The following is an 18,823-nucleotide window of genomic DNA, read 5'->3' as shown; positions in this document are numbered from 1 at the left end:
CTGTCTGTGTATTGGGCATCCACCACTCCTTGTAGAAATTCATAGTCAAATATCAGCTCCCATCAGTGTCCCAAGAGGGGAACATTGTAACAAGGTTCTGAATAAAAAAAAAATCAGCCAAAGCCTCTCAAGTGTGCTGAATGTTGGAAAGCACCGTAGGACATAGCCCTTGCCAGTGAGAGCACCCAGGGGCATGGAAGCTAGTTTGCACGAGCCTTGAGCCTTGACCCTCTTAGAGTGGAGGAGGGCATGTGTCTGCCCCTCACCCTAATGGTACAACAGAGGGCATGAGTTATAGCCAATTGTCCCTTGAGTTGCCGGCCCATCCCTGCCCAAGAGAATTATAAATCCTCATAAATCCTTATGACTAACCCCTCCTGTTCTCCTCCTGCTCTCTCTCTCTCTCTCTCTCTCTCTCTCTCTCTCTCTCTCTCTCTCTCTCTCTCTCTCTCTCTCTCTCTCCAGTTCTGCCTCTGATGTTTTTCTTTTTTTCTTTTCTAGCTTTGTTTCTAGCTGTGTGTATTTCCCCCTGTCCCTCTCTGATCTCTGTTTTTCTGTCTTGCTCTGGTCTTTCTTTCCTCTCCTTTGGGTGTTTCTCGCCCTGCCAGTCTCTGGCTGTTTATCTCTCAGGCTCCCCCTCTGTGTGTGCCTTTTTTTCCCTCCTTCCTCATCAGAGTCACTCTCTACCCCTCCCTCCCTCCCTCCCTCTCTGTCTGGGCCTCTCTCTATTCCTCCTCCCTCCTCCCTCCCCCTTCTGCATTATCAGACCTGCTCCAACCTCCTCCCAGAGCCAGCCGAGCAGCAGAGGCAGTGGCAGCGGGAGAGGCGGGCAACAGCGGGAGGGCAACAGCGCTGGGTTGGGGAGTTGAGTCCTGGATAAGCAGGGGACAGGTCCTTGTGCCTGCTGGGGGTACCCTACCTAGAAGTCAGGGCAGGGGGAGGGGACAGGGCAAGGTGCCACCTTAGTCTGGCTGGGGAGGCAGACGATGAGGAGTGATGGGGCAGGCATGCGGCCACTCCATCCTCTGCAGGAGCCAGCAGTACCCGGCAGCGCGACCGGCTGAGCCGTGAGTACTAGCAAGGGTCTGGGGTCTGGGAGGTGGCACAAGGGGTGCCACAGACAGGGAGTCCCTTCCAGGAACGGGGGTTGACATGGAGCTGAGCCACGTGGGAGGATCGATCCTGCTCTGGGGACCTGGCTTCGGGACTGCAGCCTAGTGGGGGCCGGAGAGGCAGAGTGGGAATGTCTGGCACCTCTCTAGAAAGCGATAAAGCTGGGGTCCCAGGGAAGAGCTGCTGGCTGGGGGAGGGGGCCGTGATGAACAATTCCCTTGGGGGTGGGGGTGGGGGAGTTTGACTGAGGAGTTCCCGAGGAACTCTGGGGGCTGGGATAGAATGGTTCAGGACCCTGGAGAGGGGCAGAATCTCTACTCATGAGTGTGAATGTGTGAATGTGGAGTGTGGTTGTGTGTGTATATTTGTGGGGAGGGGGGAGAGGACTGAATGAATATGAATAGAAATAGAAATATAAAGAGTGGTCTGTTTTGGAGCAAGAGAAGGTCCAGCTAATCACCCTCCATGGTAATGGAAATTAGGGTCAGGCCCATCACTTAATGCAACTTTGCCCCAAAGCATCTGTCCCTGGATAGAGTGATGTGGAGCAGGTTGACACAAGACCCCTGTGTTTGTCCACAAACATGAGGAGATGGGGGCAGAGGGGTCACATGCAAGTGAAGGGGATGTGGGATGTTCAGTGGAGATGCCCATTTAATGTCTGTGGGAAGGCAGGCAGGTGATGGTGGTGGTAGTAGTGGTGGGGGGGGGCGGTGGGGTGTGTGTGTTTGTATGTTTGTGTGTGTGTGTGTGCGCGCGTGTGTGTGCATGCACCCAAGTCAGAGAGGTACAAGCTATGTAAGTGTGTGTATGCATGAATGCATGAGAAGGTGAGGGGAAACTTGGGTGGACAGGGGCTGTTAGGAGTTGGCATCCTTGGTGGCCTGTTGTGAAACACTGGGTTTATGAGTATCTGTGTGACTATAGGAGTTTTTCTGCACGTGTCTGAATGTGGGTGTAGGTTGTGTGTGTGTGTGTGTGTGTGTGTACATAAATTAGGCTATATAGTAGATTTTTTGCACATTGGGGGATATGCTAATACAGGTGTGGTATCTGTAAAACAGTGACCCGCTCTGTATGTTGTTTGATTCCATGTGCTGTGCTATTTGTTAGTGTGTGAATGACAGCATTGCTGCATTTGTGTGGATGTGTGGAGGTGGATGTGTCTGTTAGCATAATTGTTCTGGCGTGGGTGTATGAGTGTGTGCTGGGGTGCATGGGTATGTGTGCATCGTGCTTGCTCTGGATGTGCCTATGTGTATGTGTTCATCTAAGCATGTATGTAGAGTGTTTCCCTTAATGGTTGAGGACACAGCTAGGACCCTAAGAGGCAGGGAGAGGGTGGCTCAGTGACCACCTCCATTGCCCAGGATAATTTACTCTGTACCCCGTGGAGACACGCAGAAAAAAAATAGACAATAATGGCTGTGCTCTCTGGGGCCTCCTAAGCTTTATAGACACAAAATAGCTGGAGGATAATTAAGCAGTTAAGATCACCATCAAGCTAACAGGTAGGGTGGGTGTGGAACAGAATAAGCAAAGGCCCTGGGTTGGGTTGGGCATGTGTTAGGAGAAGTGGGGAGAAGGTGTAGAAGACAGCACTAAGAAGTGGCTGCAGGAGCAGGTGGGTGCCCACATCTTGTAGCACTTTGGACTCCAGGTCTTTTGAGCTTTGTTCAGAGGGCCCCAGGGGAGCTGGGAAGGTTTTATGCGGGAAAGGGTCATGATCCAATTTGAGGTTTAGAAACCTGGCCCGGTGGCACTGTTGAGGTTGAAATGGAATAGAGCGTGGAGGCCAGGAGACCAGCGTGAGGCCAAGCCAATGCAGAGAACTGTGAGGCCTGGTGCCAAGTGGGTCAAAGGGCAGATGAAACCAAGATTATTTTGTTTTTGCCTGTCCTAGGGCTTGAACTCAGGGCATGGGAACTGTCCCGGAGCTTTTTTGCTCATGGCTGGAGCTCTGCCACTTCCGGATTTTTTTGGTAGTTTGTTTGGAGATAAGAGTCGCATGGGCTTTTCAGCCTGGGTTGGCTTTGCAACTGGGTTCTCAGATCTCAGCCACTCGAGTAGCTAGGATTATAAGAGTGAGCTACCAGTGCCCAACTTGAGACCAGAATTTTTGTGTGTGTGCTTCTGTGCACACACTCAGCATGTGTATGCTGGTGATAGTGGGGCTTGAGCTCAAAGCCTGATAACTCTTCTTAGTTTATTCTGCTGGAGGCTAGTGCTCTATCCCTTGAGCCACATCTCCAATCCCAGCTTATTGGTAGTTTTGGATATAATAGTCTCATGGATTTTCTTTTCTGGACTGGCTTTGAATTGTGATCCTCAGATCACCCAACTTGAGATTGAGATTTTCTGTAGGAAGACCTTTTAGAACTCAGGGAAAGCTGAATAGGAAGGATGGGAAAGAATAGAAAGCAGTGGCAGAAACTCTAAGAAGCAGTGTCGGGGAGAGAGAGCTCTTGGCAAGCTCAGGCAAGCTAGGTGTGTGGATTGTTAGTGAATGGGGTCAAACCCTGACCGAGTTCCTAGCTAGGATGCCCAGGGTCAGAGATCACAGAAAAGAAAACAATGGCTTTGCCAACCACTCCTGCCTGGAGGCTGGGGCTGGATCTCTTCCTCCCAATTGATCCTCAGTATCTTCCTTTGGGCCCTGCAGAGAAGCCCTCAGTTGGCTGAGCTGGGGCGGCTCACTGAGGGTTAATTGCCTTCATACTCTTTGCATGCCCCAGCTCTCCCTGCGCACCAAGCAACTCCTGCCATTCTTCCTGCTTCCCACTCCAGCCTCCTGTCCCCAGGGACTTCTGATGGCTTGGCTGGGATCTAGCCAAATGGTGTTGGGGGGGCGGGCAGTGCTCTCGGCACTAACCCCTCCAGTCTTAATGGACTATGAGGCTCACCCCCAGCCTGACTGCTGTCAGGCCAGGCCGGCACTCTGCAGAGATTCTGCTGCTTGGGCCTTTCAAATCTACCCACTCAGCATGGCTTCATTTCTGCATTTGCTCACTTGCACCCTCCTTGGGCCTTCATTCAACAGGGTCTCCCCAGGGTCTGCTTGATGCCCCCCTGGGCTGGTCCCTGAGGACACAGAGGACACTGACCTAGTCCTTGCTCTTAGTAAGAGGGAGCCAGAGGTGCCACCTCAAGGCCTACAGCAAGCTGGGGCTTGCACTAGTCCCTGAAGGATGGGTAGCAATTGCCCAGGCAAGGAAGACTGCAGGGCTATGTGAAGCTGGGCTGGTATGAAAGTCCATAGGATATGCAAGGGACAGGAGCCAGAAGGGACCCGCAGAACAGGAGAAGGCTTAACGCTTTCCTTAGGAAAGGTTCTAGGAAAAGTCTATTGACTAGGATGCCTCCCTCAGGAAGCCCTCCATTGTTGCCCCCTCCCTTTGACTCAAGATCCGTTCTGAAGTGTCTGTCCCTGATGGTCTAAGATCAAAAGCATGCATCAAACCCACCCTTCTCTCATCACCTTACACAGCCAGCCAAGGAATTCTTCAAAGACAGTGGCTTCCTGGGCTTACTTCCTCTGCCACTCCCAACACAGGGTCTCAGAGTGGGAGGCGACATTAAAGGGAGCTGGGCTATCTTCTAGCAGTTGCTTTCCTTCTGTCTACATTGTGCCTGTGGCTCCGCCTGGCCCCCTACTTGCATGGCTGGGGAAAGGATGTTCATCCCCTTTTCCTGGGAGGAATATCTTTGCCTTTCCTGCGGGGCCTGGCTCTCCAGGCTACATGGACTGGCCTTGCATCCTCTGTCCATCCTAGGTCATCATCTTCTGAAGCAGGCCAGGCCCAGGCGTCACGACCCAGGAGTGATATGAACACATCTTAGGCAGAGAGCGGAGACATGAGCAGCCTTTACTGCAGCTACACATAGTGAAGCTGAGTGTGGGGGCAGACTTGACTCCTCTCCAAGAATCAGGCATGGCCTGGAAAGGGAGTAAAGATAGACGACAGGAGGAACTGCCTACCAGTGCAGAAGGACTGTGAAATTTCCTGACTACATGCATGAGAGTGGGCTGTGAGGACGAAGGAGAAAGTATCCCAGGACAGAAGGGGAGTTGGATTCTTCTGCAGGTGAATGAAGTCAGGGAGAGGGGGGACTGAGTGGGGGCGCTGGAGCACTCATGCATTTACCAGTGATTCGCTGGATTGATGCCCATCTGAACAGGGCAGCTGAGAAGAGACAGACAGAGCCAGTGACCATGACACTGTGCCCATGCTGGGGGAAGTTGATTTCTTTTGAGAGAGAAAAGACAGAGAGAGAGACAGAGACAGACAGAGACAGAGACAGACAGAGAGACAGAGAGAGACACAGAGACAGAGATACAGAGAGAGACAGAGAGACATAGAGAGTGCTCCAGTTCTGGGGCTTAAACTCAGGCCTGGGAGCTATCCTTGAGTTACTGTGCTCAAGGATAGCACTCTACCACTCGAGCCACAGCTCCACTTCCAGCTTTGGTAGTTAATTAGAGACGAGTCTCACAGGCCTTCCTTCCTGGGCGGCCTTTAAGCTGCGATCCTCAGATCTTAGCCTCCTGAGTAGGATGACAGAAATGAGCCACCAGCGCCTAGCATGGGGGAAGTGATTTAGGACTGACTTTAGGAGAGTTACTTGAGGCCAAAGGAAGGGTTGCTCCAGGAAAGAGGGAGGGCGACGCGTGCAGGCCAGGGCAGAGCTGGCATGGCATGGTCTTGCTTATGTCAGGACAAGGAGAGTCCATAGTGATCCAAGCATGAGGTACAAGGATGGAGAGAAGTGCTGAGATGGAATGGGAGCGGAGCAGGGGATCAAGGTTAGACTACAGGAAGCATTTTCTGTCATGAAAGTGTTTCCAGCAGCCCTGACATGTATACACCTTTGTAAATTTGCGACATCTTTGTCCCAGGGCCCCTAACCGTGGCTTGCCAAGAGGCTCTGCCCTGCTTGGGAATAAGCAGTCCATTGAAGAAGCAGAAACCCTGGAAAAGAGGGAGAGGCAGTGTTAGAATGTGAGTTCTTTCCAGAAACTGACATGCAAATGAATGCAAAGTAATATGCAAATCAGCCAGCTTGGGCTTGGCAGCTATGACTGGGAAAATGAGACATCATCATCCTTCCATGCTGTCCTCCGCCCTGATCTGCCCAGAATGGCCTTGTCTGCTGCTGCTAGTGCTCAGCTTGTCTGAGCCACGCACAGTGGCCTCCAGGGCAGAGGCCCCAGGGCTCTGTCCTCCAGGGACATTGAGATTTAGTAACAGGGGTCTGTTTGCACCTTTACCTCCATTGTTCATCTGCCTGCTCCCTGGGAAAGGCCAGGTCCCCAGTGATGTGACCTACTTCTTAAAGTCACCCTACCCCTGCTCTTCTTCCAAAACAGGAGACAACTGTGGCTTGGTATGGTGAAGGGATTTGAGTTAGCTATCTAGCAGGCCTTCCTCACAATGCACATGCAGAGATGTATGGACCCTGGGATTTCTGGACGATTAGTCTTTGAACAGTTACTCAGTTTTCAGAGCAGGCTTTGAAGACATAGGTTATGCCACGGCTGTGCAGTCTTGGGAAAGTTTGCCAACTTCCTCCTGAACCTCTACAAACAGTGCTGTGGAGATGATCATACTTTCCTCGTGGGTTGGTTGTGCAGACTCTGGAAGTGAGAACAGCACCAGGCATGCAGCAGGTGCTCATAAAGTTTAATGGCTGCCATTATGAACCACCCACAGTTACCTACAGTTTAGAAAGAATTGATGAGAGCCTGGAGGAAAAGAGACCGTAGCTCGAAGCCCAGAGACTGTCATCATGTGGGAGAGAGGTCTGAAATAGAGCCGTGGGAAGATGGGGTGAGAGGCGCAAATAGTTTATGGGAGATGTCTCAGGAACAGGCCCCTGTGAAGACCAATCCTTAGGAAGAAAGGACGTGATGAGGAAAGGGTTAAACTGTGGCCACACCCATGGCAGCTCATGAGTCATTCTGGGAGTTGTAGTCAGAAGAGAATTGCAGACAGTATACTGGGTACAGCTTCCTTCCACCCAAACTCAGGCCTGCTGCTGAGGTGGGCTGCTGGCAGGCTCTGCTGGGTGCTGGGGGTTGGGAGGCCCGAAGATGAAGCAGTCGGCTCCTTCTCTCCTCCCCACCAGCTTGCTGGTGTGTTGGGGGAATGTAGGTGGGAACAGAGATAAAAGGATTAAGCCATAATTATAACTCCATGCACATTCACACAGAAGTTTACAGATGCCCGAGCCCTATTTTCACATCTATGATTTTGTTTAATCCTCACCACAAACCTAACAGGCTGTTGTTTTCTGGATGAAGAAGCAGAGAATCCAAGAAGGGACCGAGATGCCCAAAGGTGTTCATTCTGGGATTAGTGGGACCCAGCTGGAAGCACAGGTCCTTTGCCTGCAAAGCTTTTACTCATTCCATTTATTGTTGTTCCATATGGCAAAAGCCAGGCCCTTCAGAACAGGCGAAACATGGGTAATAAAAGTTGGGGGTGAGGCATTGCAGCAGTGGAATGGTAGAGCAAGAACTGTCCAGTGCTAGAAGGCAGAGGCTGAGCTCTAGAGGACATGAGACTGAGGTGGATGAGCCAGGCTGAGACTTGATTCCACATGGAGAGTCTGGACTTGGTTCTGTGACCCACCAGGATCCATTCAAAGGTTTTGATCAAGGACTGGACCTGGTCATTGTTGGCCTTTGTAAGAAATGATCTTGTAGCCCGGGTTGAATGTTTGAAGTGAAGAAACTGAAGGCAGCCTGGCCTTCTAAACTCCATGCTTAGAGCACCCAGCACTTGGCTATTCCTTTTCCTCTTCCCTTCATATTCTTCCTCTCCTTGCTTGTCCACCACAGGTTAGGAGCCACAACACAGAGCTGCATGTCTCCAGCATGGCGTTCATTCCAGCTTGAACCTTTATGTTTGAAGGGCCAGTAAGAGGGGATGCAGGGGGAGGTGAGAGGAAGGCTGACAGAAGGCAGCCCGGTGCTCTCCATTCCCCTGCCGCTCAGGGCAAGAGGGCCCCGCTGCAATGGCACTGGGACAATGAAGTCATGACAGGCTGGACCCCACTTATTAGGGATGGACACACTGGAGCGGCTAAGCCAGGCAGCACGCAATGGTCTTCTCATACCTCTGGAACAGACTGCAGCCATGGAATGGATTTCCAGTCACATTCGGGATCTAGGTTTTGAAGGGTCATGTTTTGCTTTTGATTGGCTTAGTAGTGAGATGTGGGGTATGATTGGTTGTGTGATTGGATGTGTGTGTATGGGTGTGTAAGGGAGGAAGTTTCCAATTATGCATATGTGTATGTTGATCTAAGAGGATAAGAGTGGGGAGGTCTGCGTTTGTATAGAATTGTGAATGTAATGTAAGTATGACCTAGCAATAGAGTACATGCTTAGTGTGAGGTCCTAGGCTCAAACTCTGGTACAACAACAACAAAACAACACACGGGTGCTTATGCGTGGGAGTATGTGTATCTGTTTTTATTCTGGATTATGATAAATAGTATGGGTGTGGTTGTGTTTGTGTACACCGGGGCTGCCCACATAAGTGTGTCTCTGTGACATAGTCCTGTGTTTAGCAGGACATGGGTGACTCAGTACTTTGCTGACCAGTCTGTGACTACTCATAATTTTCTCTCCTGAGTCCCACCTGCCTAATGGTAGAGCTGGGTGGATGTGAGCTTGGGCTGAAGAGGCTGTGATGGCTTCATCCGCAGGTGAGACTGGACTTCCCTCAGGGAAAGGCCTGAGCATCCTGAAGGAACAATGTGTCTTTGTGTTCAGACTCAACTAGAACCCAGAGGGATAAGGAACTGGATGGGGCTGAGAAATACAAATTCCATTCTCCCCAGAACTCTTCATATCACACCTGCACCCCATTAATAGAGTTTCAGGGACTCCTAGCCCATTTTTGTACAGAAGGAAAAAATGCTGTCTAGAGAGGGACATAACCTAAGGTTATCCTGCGGGAGCCAGGTGGAAGGCAGGGCTTGTGCAGAAAGGAGTATGGCTGATCTAGGAGCCTCTGGAGCAGCTGGGGCCTTGAACCTGGGCATTATCATGTCCCCAGGCCCCATGTGGTGCCTTTGAAGTTTCTAAGAGTTTCTGACTGCAGAGTCCTCCTGGGAGCTTGTGAAGTTCAAGGCACTTGGTGGGAGGAGCCTCGTTGTGGGCAGGGCAGGGGAGGATTACAATCTTTCTTTGGACTCCTGTCACTGACTCAGGTCCAGGGTTGGAGAATCCTGGAGGTCATCTGGGTTCAGGGTAAGGAGGCAGAGCAGTCTGAAGGGCAGAGGAGCATCTTGAGAAGAAGGGCTGAGCTTTATGTGGTGGTGGTCGTGTGTATCAACAGGGGTGCACTACCTGCCTAGTGAGGCTGTGAAACTCTGGCCTGCAGGGAAGCTGGCTGCAAAGTCTCTGGAGTGACATTTAAGCTATAGCTAACGTGGAGGGACCAGAGCAAGACATGCTACAGTCCCTGGTTGAGGAAATCTTGGCTTCTGAGGGCTTGCTCTGGCAGCCAGTGGTAATGTTAGATCGTTGAGCTGGAAGCAGATATCCCTTTCCTGGGAACTGGAGGAATCTTGGTTTGTTTGCAGGTCTGGGAATTGGAGGCTGAGATGTGAGGACACTCTCTAGATTTGGGGAGCTCTGGTGGGGTGAGGAGTACAAAGTCACTGGGCGGTGGCATTGCCATTGCCCCCTGGCAAGGAAGGAGCAGATAGGCTTGTCCTGGGTCATGGGGTGGGAGAGTGTCAGGCCCAGGGTTAGTGTGGCAGGAGCTCTGCTGTTGGGACAGGGAAGGAACTGGGATAGAAGCAGGTGGTTGGAACTCCATCCTTTCTCTGCTAAATAATTCAGGATGATCTTACAGCTCCAAGTGGGGTAGATCAGGAGCCAGATGGAGAGAAGTAACATTTACCAATTGCCCTTTATGGCTTCTTTTTTAATTACCTTGTTTAATCACTTCAATAAACCTTCAAGAAGCTAACCACATTTGTAGAGGGGAAATGAAACAAATGTCACACAGGTGGTTTAACTGAGGACAGTTTGATGAAGAAACTGTTACAAAGGCAGGGGAAGATTGAGAAACCCATAGCGGATATCTGAGAGGCCTGAGGGCCATGGATGGAAAACCAGAGCCCTGCTTAAGGGGCTACCTGCCAGAGCTGCTGCTGGTCAGTGAGCGGTAAAAATCAAAGCCCTCTTCCTTCATGTCCTCTGCTCTCCTGGAAGCTGGGGATAAGGGAGACTAGCGGAAGCAGCCTTTAGAGTCCAGAACCCAGCCGAAAAGGTTATAGGCTGGGTCAGGAGACACAAATGCTTGAAGGGAAAATGAAGCTTAGAGAGGGCGAAGGCTTGCCTAAGATTACACAGCTGATTGGTCCCAGAGTTTGTGCCAAAGCCAGGGCCTATCTTCAAATATCTACTTTGTCCCATTTGCTGACAAAAGGGCTGGCCAGACACCTCTGGAGCTTCGTGAGGGCCCCCATATGCACATAGTTGTCCATGGACAGGATGATTAGGGACTTATTTTTGCTGTGACTACTTTGCTCTATGTGTACACAGCACTGAACCATTCTCAGGATTCAGTGTTTTGCAACCCTCTGGCTCATTCATCTCACTCATCTTTAAAATGCCTTGAGGTCCTCTGTCCTTTGCTCAGTGTCTTGGCCATGGAGATGCACCAGACAGTCCTTCTCTCCTCTGTGTGTGTGTGTGTGTGTGTGTGTGTGTGTGTGTGTGTGTGTGTGTGTGCGTGCCTGTCCTGGGCACTGTGTCTGAGCTTTTATGCTGCTGGCTAGTGCTCTACCACTTGAGCCACTGCTCCCCTTCAGTGCATTTGGTAGTTAGTTAATTGGACATAAGTCTCGTGGGTTTTTCTGCACAGATTGGCTTCAGACTGTGATCCTGAGATCTCAGCCTCCTGAGTAGCTAGGATTATAGGTGTGAGCCACCAGTGCCTGGCTCCTTCTCTCCTCTTTGTGAGCCATAGGCACATCCAGATACAAGCAGTCACCCTTGTGGGGTGAGCTCTGGGCAACTCACAAGGGTGTTTCCTGAGGAGGTGACACAGGAGTTTAGCCCCTCAAGTGCTTTAGATGGAAGAGAAGAGGAAGAAATGTTCTAGGCAGAGGATCAGCAAGAACCCAGGGGTGGAGAATCATGAGAAGTGAGGAGGTGGTAGGATCAGGGCCCCAGGCTGAAGGTCAGTGGAGGCTCAGCTCCTATAGGAAAACCAGAGGAGAGGTCAGGCCATGGTTAGCATTGGGTTTAGTTGAAGTAGGGAACTACTGAGGAGGTTGTACGGAACCTCACATGAGTCACATAGGGTGGCTGAGGATGTGAGAAGCTTCACAGGTGAGAGAGGCAGGGGGCACTGCCTGGCTTCACATCTGGGGGAGAACCATTCCCCCGAGTCCTCCTACCAATGCACAGATGTGTAGCAGCTTCAGACCCTCCTCTGGAGAAAACCCCTCTGCCACATGCTTACTGCATTTCTCACTCTGAGAAGCACCAATGCATGGTACCCTTCCCCATGACTCTGACAGCAAAGATGGGCTACAACTTCCTTGTCTGGGAATTGAACTCAGGGCCTCACACTTTTACCACTTGAGCCACATCCCCAAGTCTTTTGCTTTTCATTTGTTTTACGGATAGGATCTCAAGCTGACTTTCTCTGAGCTGGCCTCGAACCATGATCCTCCTGCCTCTACCTCCTGGGTAGCTGGGATTGCAGCCATGAGCCACCATGCCCCACCTCTGCCTCCTCTCTTAATCTTGATATGGTCTGTGTCAAGTCCAGTCCTCCCTGGAGGACTGCCTTCCTCCTCTGGGCCTTTTATCCTTCTTGTCAAGAACCTCACTTTTGGTCTCCCTGGGAGATGAGTCAGTGCGATGTCCCCTCTAGGATACTGAGGGAGTTAGGGATTTTGGCCAAGTCAGCTCATCCATGTGCTATGTGTCAGTGGGGGCACTTCCATTCTCCACTGGGCCTTGAGCCCTGACTCATGGTTAGTGATAATTAGCATCTCCAAGCACTTTTCCGCCCCACTAAGTGTTTGCTGATCATTAGGTACTATTGTGGGCAACTAGGTCCCAGCTCCAGCATCTTCTGCCCAAGCTGTTCCACTGGCCCCAGCTGTCTGAGCTTCTAGCCACAAACATACACTACCCCGAGTCTCAGACCCAACCCAAGCACAGGGGCATGAATGCTGGTTCAGGTGTTCATAGAGAAGCAAGCTCAATGGAGGCCAACATAGAAAACTCACCACAGTTGTCAGACATGGTGTATCCCAGGCTCAGTCATGTCAGTATCAAGTAAGCAACAGTGAACAACAGATGCAGGATGCATCTAAACACTGACCTGAAGCTCAGATAAATAGAACAAACTGAAACCAGGCACACAACCACCTGTGCACTACCCCTGACCTCCGCGATGTTGCATATGTTGTTCCCTCTGTCTGGCAGGCCCTTCCTCAATATCCCCTTCCCCCTTTAGACCCAGCTAACTCCAACTACTCTTCTGGTCATGGTGTCCCCTCTCACAGAGCCTCTTCCCCTGAACTTGGACAGGGATCTTCCATCTTCTCTCATCTTGGAGCACTTCCCTGCACTGTGGTCTCATTGGTTGTTCTCCATGCAGCCCATCAGGTTTGAAATATTGGGCATTTTTTGCCAGAGTTCAATGAGATAGTGACTGAGGTGTGAGAGGGTCACTAAAGTGATGAAACTGCATAGAGACCATTTTCTAGGAAGTGAATCAAGAAGAGCAGCAGAACGCCCTGGATACTCAGGGTATGAGAAAGCTTTTAAGCCACCCCAGGCACAGCCCGCCATCCTCAGCCTTGTTGTCTCAGACTCTGCTGAGTTCTTTTATGCTTCTTCCAGGTTTGCTGCCTGACCCAGTTCCCTTCTTCCCTTGTCCTGTCTCACGCCACATTTCTGATCTTACACACTCACTTCCCATCTCCTCCACTTGGGTGTGCTCTGCTCCTATCTCTCTCACCTCTCTCTTCTTCCCTCTTTTTCTCCTTCCTCTCCTTCCTTCTCTCCTCTTCCTTCTCTTCTTCCTCCTCTTCTTTTTTTCCTTCTTCGTCTTTCTTTCACCCCTTACTATGTAACCTAGGCCAGCCTTGAACTCTGGAGTTTCCTGCCCAAGTGAGCAAGATTACCTATGTATACCACAATGTCCACTTCTACTCATACTTCAAAGCCTAGTAAGGTCCTGCAATCAGAGGCTACATCCTCTGAATCCTAACCCATGCCATTTCTTGTCACAAAGGAAGATGGTGAGAGTGATTACAAACACAAGCCTTGGTTCCAGTCCTGTCTTCGCTGCTTGTGTGAGTTCTGTTACTTTTGTTCCTTCTTCCATACAGGACTCCTCATTACACTGCTGCAAGGATTAAATGAGACACAGAGGGTAACGTGTGACACATTTACTTGGGCTCCATCTCCAGGCTGCAGAATAGCAGGGAGTTCTAATGAGATCAAGGAAGCTCAGGTACACCCACGAGGCACCAAGGATTGCCTTGCTAATTGGCACTGAGTCAAACTAACATGTGTACATGGGCACCTACTATGTGTGCTGCCTTTCCTCTCTTTCTATGTGGTATTAATCTGCTAACAGTTCCTAATGTGAGGATTGAGAAGGTGGAGATGTGGTATCTCTTCTGATTTTTGTGCCTGTCCTGGGGCTTGAACTCAGGGCCTGGGCACTGTCCTTAAGCTTTTTTTTTTTTCCTTTCTTTTTTTTTTAGCTCAAGGCTAGTATTCTACCACTCGAGTCACAGCTCCACTTCCAGCTATTTCTGTACTTAATTGGAGATAAGAATCTCATGAAGGGGCCAGGAGTTTGGCCTAGTGGTAGAGTGCTTGCCTAGCATGCACTTAGACTTGGGTTCGATTCCTTGGTGCCACATACATAGAAAAAAAGCCAGAAGTGGTGCTGAAGCTCAAGTGGTAGAGCTCTAGCCTTGAGAAAGCTCAAGGACAGTGCTCAGGCCCTGAGCTCAAGGCTCAGGACTGGCAAAAAAAGACTCTCACGGAGTGGGGTGATCTCAGCCTCCTGAGTAGCTAGGATTACAGGCATGACCCACCAAGCCTGGCTGCCTGGCTTATTTCTTAAATAATTGTTTTATTGATGTATAACTTACATATAATAAAATTAGTAAAAGAGAATGAGTCTGTCCGTCTCTCTGTCTCTCCGTCTCTGTCTCTGTCTTTCTCTGACTCTCTCTCTCTCTCTCTCTCTCTCTCTCTCTCTCTCTCTCTCTCCAGTCCATCCTGGGACTTGAACTCAGGGCCTAGGCCCTGTTCCTGAACTTCTTTTTCTCAAGGCTAGCACTCTACCACTTGAGCCACAGTGTCACTTCTGACTTTTTTCTATTTATGTGGCACTGAAGAATTGAACCCAGGGCTTCATGCATGTTAGGCAAGCACTCTACCACGAAGCCACATTCCCAGCCCCCCTGCTGATGACTTTCTGTAGGATGGTGAGAGGCTCTGGCCTGCGAATTGAAGAGTAGTGCAGCATCTGATATGCCAGGAACTGCTCCCCTTTTGCAGTCCTGGTTCCTGCAAGCTAGCCTGAGTAATGAGGCCAGGCAGGGAATGGAAGCTCAGGTAGTGGCTCTTGATGACAACACCTGAAAGCAAGGGCTGCATTGGCTGCAAGTGATGGTTTCAGAGGCCCAGAATGAGTGGCAGGGAGTAGAGAGAGCTGATGCTTTCACAAACCTGCCCCTCCTTGGACCACGTGTGGATCATAAGTTGACCCAGACTAGAGCAGAGGGCTAGTAGAAATGACTACTTCTCCCTCCATCTTCTCCCCACCCAGGGGTCATAAGCCCCTCTCTAAGGGTTAACAATTTCTTCAAAAGAAGACGGACACTTTTGTTCCCCAGATCCAGAACTAAATATTAAAGCAATTATGTAACTAGCAATAAATTACTTAAAGTAGTGACTCACTCTGCTTAATTAGAGCACAAGCTTAAGGTATTTTTAGAGTACACACCTCACTCTCTCTTTAGGGGGGTGCTCGGTGCTCAGTGGGGGTGGAGAAAGGGCTGAGAGCTCAGGGGAGTGCTCCAGGTGTCTGCACAGAGGTGGAAAGTGATCCTCCATCCCACTGAGGCCTTAACAAAGAACGACCAAGTCAGAGCAGCAGCAGGGGATGCAGATTAAACTCAAGGATCACCTTTCAGCCAGGCTTATTGAAAAATGGCAGTGACACTGGATTACACTCTCAGAGAACAAAGGCTTGGCTGGTGACTCCTCTTTACACCCAGGAACTGAGCAAGAATGAGACTTAGGAGCTAGACATATCTAGGTTTGAGTCTTACCTTTGTTGGTCAATATCTGGATATCTTAAGCCTGTCCCCCCCTTTTAAATCACCCTAGGGCTTCAATATATTTTTTTTAAAGGACTGGACTTTTCATGTTGCCCTGGCAATGCCTCACAGTTGCTGCATGCACAAGCAGGTTCCTGTGACGATGGCTAGACCCAACACCTTGCAAGGCACAAAACCTGTTCCACTACTACTGCATCCTTGGCTTCATTCAGAGGACTGCACATACTAGATACTCAATAAATTCTTTATTGCGTACTAGTTTTGTTCCTATGCTTCTGCTCAAAAAAGTTCTTTTGTTTCCTAAGGTTTTGTGGTGAAGGAAATAGGCAGTGCACGCATGTGTGTGTGATGTGTGTGCATGTGTGCATACATGCATGCATATACGTGTGTGTGTGTGTGTGTGTGTGTGTGTGTGTGTGTGTGTGTGTGTGTATTAGGTGAATTGGCTCAATTTACAGGTGCTGGACTGGCTAGGTAGGGTTCAGAACCACGGACAGCTCTTTTCCTTATTGATTTGGGGGTAGTTTTTTAGTGGCTATAAAAGTAGGTAGGATGTGAAGATTTGCTGGTTTCCATTTCTACAATCCAGGGTAAAAGAAAGAGGAATCACCAGACCTGTGTCAGGGGCGGTCTGGACTCTCACCCGCCATTGCTGTGCATGCAGAGGACATTAGAATAAGAGTAGGCAGAGCACCTAGAGAAGGGCAAAGGGAACTCCCAGGCATATGTAAAATATGGTCATGATGGTTTTCTGTCCATTCTTAGGATTAAATGAGCGCGTTTTTAGAGATACTCGGAGTATGCCTGCATGAAGGAGCAGAACACTGGGCATGTTGCCTTCCCCTTCTCTCCATCTTTCTTCTTCTGGGTTAAGAACAGGGACATCTCTTGACCTATTAATGAGCTATGGGTTTAGACGCCTATTCACAGAGGCTGGGCAGACAACTTCCCATATCCTCACTAACTGATCTCTCTATTTGGATGGAGCTGGACAAAGAATAGGTGTCCATTTTCATTTACATTTGTCAGGAAGTGGGTACATTACTTATTGAACATTGATATACAATTATATATATGTATATATATATGAATAGGTGTTCATGACAGGAGAAAGATCTGGGTTTCTCCTTATGAAGATATGGGGGGGGGGGTACACAACGCAATTAGAGTGATGATGTTTAATCTCTGCCAGTCCCCAAGGCCCCAACATTTCTGTCCCCAGCAGCCATTCTGATGAGCTCTGACCATCTCTCTTCACACCTCGCTGAAGTGCAGGGCTCAGGCGATGAATTAGTAATGACAGAACCCGGCATGCTGTGATGACTGCCTGATATGCTTAGCCTGGATTGGTGGGCATACGAAATCCAGAGACCTCTTTGGCTCTGGGCCTTTTGAACTGCTGCGTGTGAAGGGGCTGGGACCAGTGGGCCCTAGGAAGATAAGTGCGGGAGTGGAATAGAGCTGGTGCACACTGTCAAACCCCAAACCACTTTGGGGGCAGTTGTTGCTCTCCTTCCCTTCTCTTTCTTCTCCTTTCCATTCTGCTTTCCTGTACTTCTCCCCTTCTCACACATTCGCTGAACCCTATCCCTGGGCCTCACACTGGCATGGCCTAAGGGAATATCGTACCCTCAGGAGGCTCCTGACTGGGCTCACCCAGAAGCTTATTAGCAGCTTTCTAGAGGAGGAAGTTTTCTATGGGAAAGGTAAAGTCTGGGTGTGAGACAGTGTGGTATAGGGAAGAGGCCTGAGGGTAGGATGGGGAAATTGAGGAGTGTGCAGTTTGTCTCACAGGCAAAGAGGAGTTCTGAAGACTCTTGTTTGATTTTTTAAACAGGGGTTTATATAGAGATGGGAAAATCAAGACTCTGAAAGGGAAAATGACTCACTTAATTTAGCTTTGGTTATTAGAATCAGAATCCACAAGTTTTGCTGGGGTTCTGGTAGACCCCAGTGAGGACCTCTGCCACAGACTGCTGGCTAGGTAACTCTGTGGGTGACTGTGCTGTCTATTTGAATGAAATTTGCATCATCCAGGGTTGTGTTGAGGGCCCTTGCACACTGGCCTGAGAGTAAAGATGTCATCTGGGGAAGGATCTGGAAGTCAAGGTCTTGGTTAAGGTCAGGAAGAGGGGCTGGGAGTGTGGCTTAGTGGTAGAGCATTTGCCTAGCATGCATGAAGCCCTGGGTTCAATTTCTCAGTATCACATAAACAGAAAAAGCTGAAAGTGGTGCTGTGGCTCAAGTGGTAGAGTTCTAGCTTTGAGCACAGAGAGGCTCAGGGACCGTGCCCAGGCCCTGAGTTCAGGCCCCAGGATTGGAAAAAAAAAAAAAAAAAAGATCAGGAAGAATTAGCTGGGTGCTTGTGGCTCATGCCTATAATCCTAGCTACTCAGGAACCCAGGGAGGAAAATGTGAGACTCTTATCTCTAACTAGTGAAAACCAGACATGGAGTTGTGGCTCAAAGTGATAGAGCACTAGCCTTGAGCCAAAAAGCTCAGGGACAATGCCCAGGTCCTGAGTTCAAGCACCACTACTGACAAAACAAGATTAAGAAGAATTCATATCAGAAATTTATTCATATTAGGTTTTGTGGCACAGTCCAGGCCCTATGTTCTATTCCCTTCTTTGCTACCCTCCAGAGACCTCTAGCTGAGTTGATCACCTCTAGGCAATGATGGTGTCCTTGGGTCTCTGATGCTCCCTTTACTCTCGTCCAGGCCCTTCCTGGTCCCAGTGCCTGTTCCAGGGCCTGCTATATTGATATCTATCAACACAGAGAGAGTCCTTTAACCCCATTGTGCTGATGAGGAAACTGAGGTCCCAAGATCACAGTAACTCCTTCAGGGTTACACCAGGTCAGTGGTGCTGCTGGGTCTGGCTGCCTGGACCTTGGCATGTCTATACTTCCCCATCTCACATCTCTCTCCTTGTCTCTCCCCCATCCTGCTATGCAGCATTGCTGGGCCTGCCAGCCTTGATGGATGGCCCTGCAGCTCAGCCTCCCTCCCATTCCTCTCCGGATGCTGGGCTGTTAGCCTCCTAATCACCAGTCCTGCCTGGTGGCTGCCAAACCATTCATCTCCCCCCCCACACACACACCCCTGCAGCCTTGCTTAGCACAGGTTGGAGGGTGGGGGGAAGAAAGGGGACACAGCAAGTCCCCTGAATTGAACTGGAGAGTTGAGCTACATGTAGCCCCCACTTTAAGGGGCCCTGTGGTTAGGGAACATCCTGAACCTACTTGCTAGAGTGCAAAAAAAAATCCCTCCTGGACCTCCCAAGGGACCTTCCCGGGCACACACCTACACAAGCTCACATAAAAGCTTTTGTGTAGTGGAAAATTGTTGTTTGCCA

The 18,823-nt window shown here is 50.0% G+C and overlaps 1 protein-coding gene across 2 annotated transcripts in view; it reads left to right on the top strand.

Moving 5' to 3' along the window:
* The first annotated feature begins 898 nt into the window (after positions 1-898).
* Pde2a (phosphodiesterase 2A) overlaps positions 899-18,823 on the top strand; it is an 86,872-nt gene continuing 68,947 nt past the window's right edge. Inside the window, exon 1 of one of the 2 annotated variants that reach the window (XM_090348373.1) lies at positions 899-1,067. In XM_090348373.1, coding sequence (XP_090204499.1) covers positions 997-1,067 — 71 coding nt within the window. In that variant the 5' untranslated portion in view covers positions 899-996. The remainder of the gene's footprint in view (positions 1,068-18,823) is intronic. The other variant, XM_090348374.1, reaches the window with a different exon arrangement.

This window comes from Megascapheus bottae, chromosome 16 (assembly GCF_031878675.1).
Source record: "Megascapheus bottae isolate mThoBot1 chromosome 16, mThoBot2.hap1, whole genome shotgun sequence".
Classification (NCBI taxonomy): Eukaryota; Metazoa; Chordata; class Mammalia; order Rodentia; family Geomyidae; genus Megascapheus; species Megascapheus bottae.
Note: the sequence above shows the minus strand (reverse complement) of the source record. Positions and strands in the feature narration are given on the sequence as shown.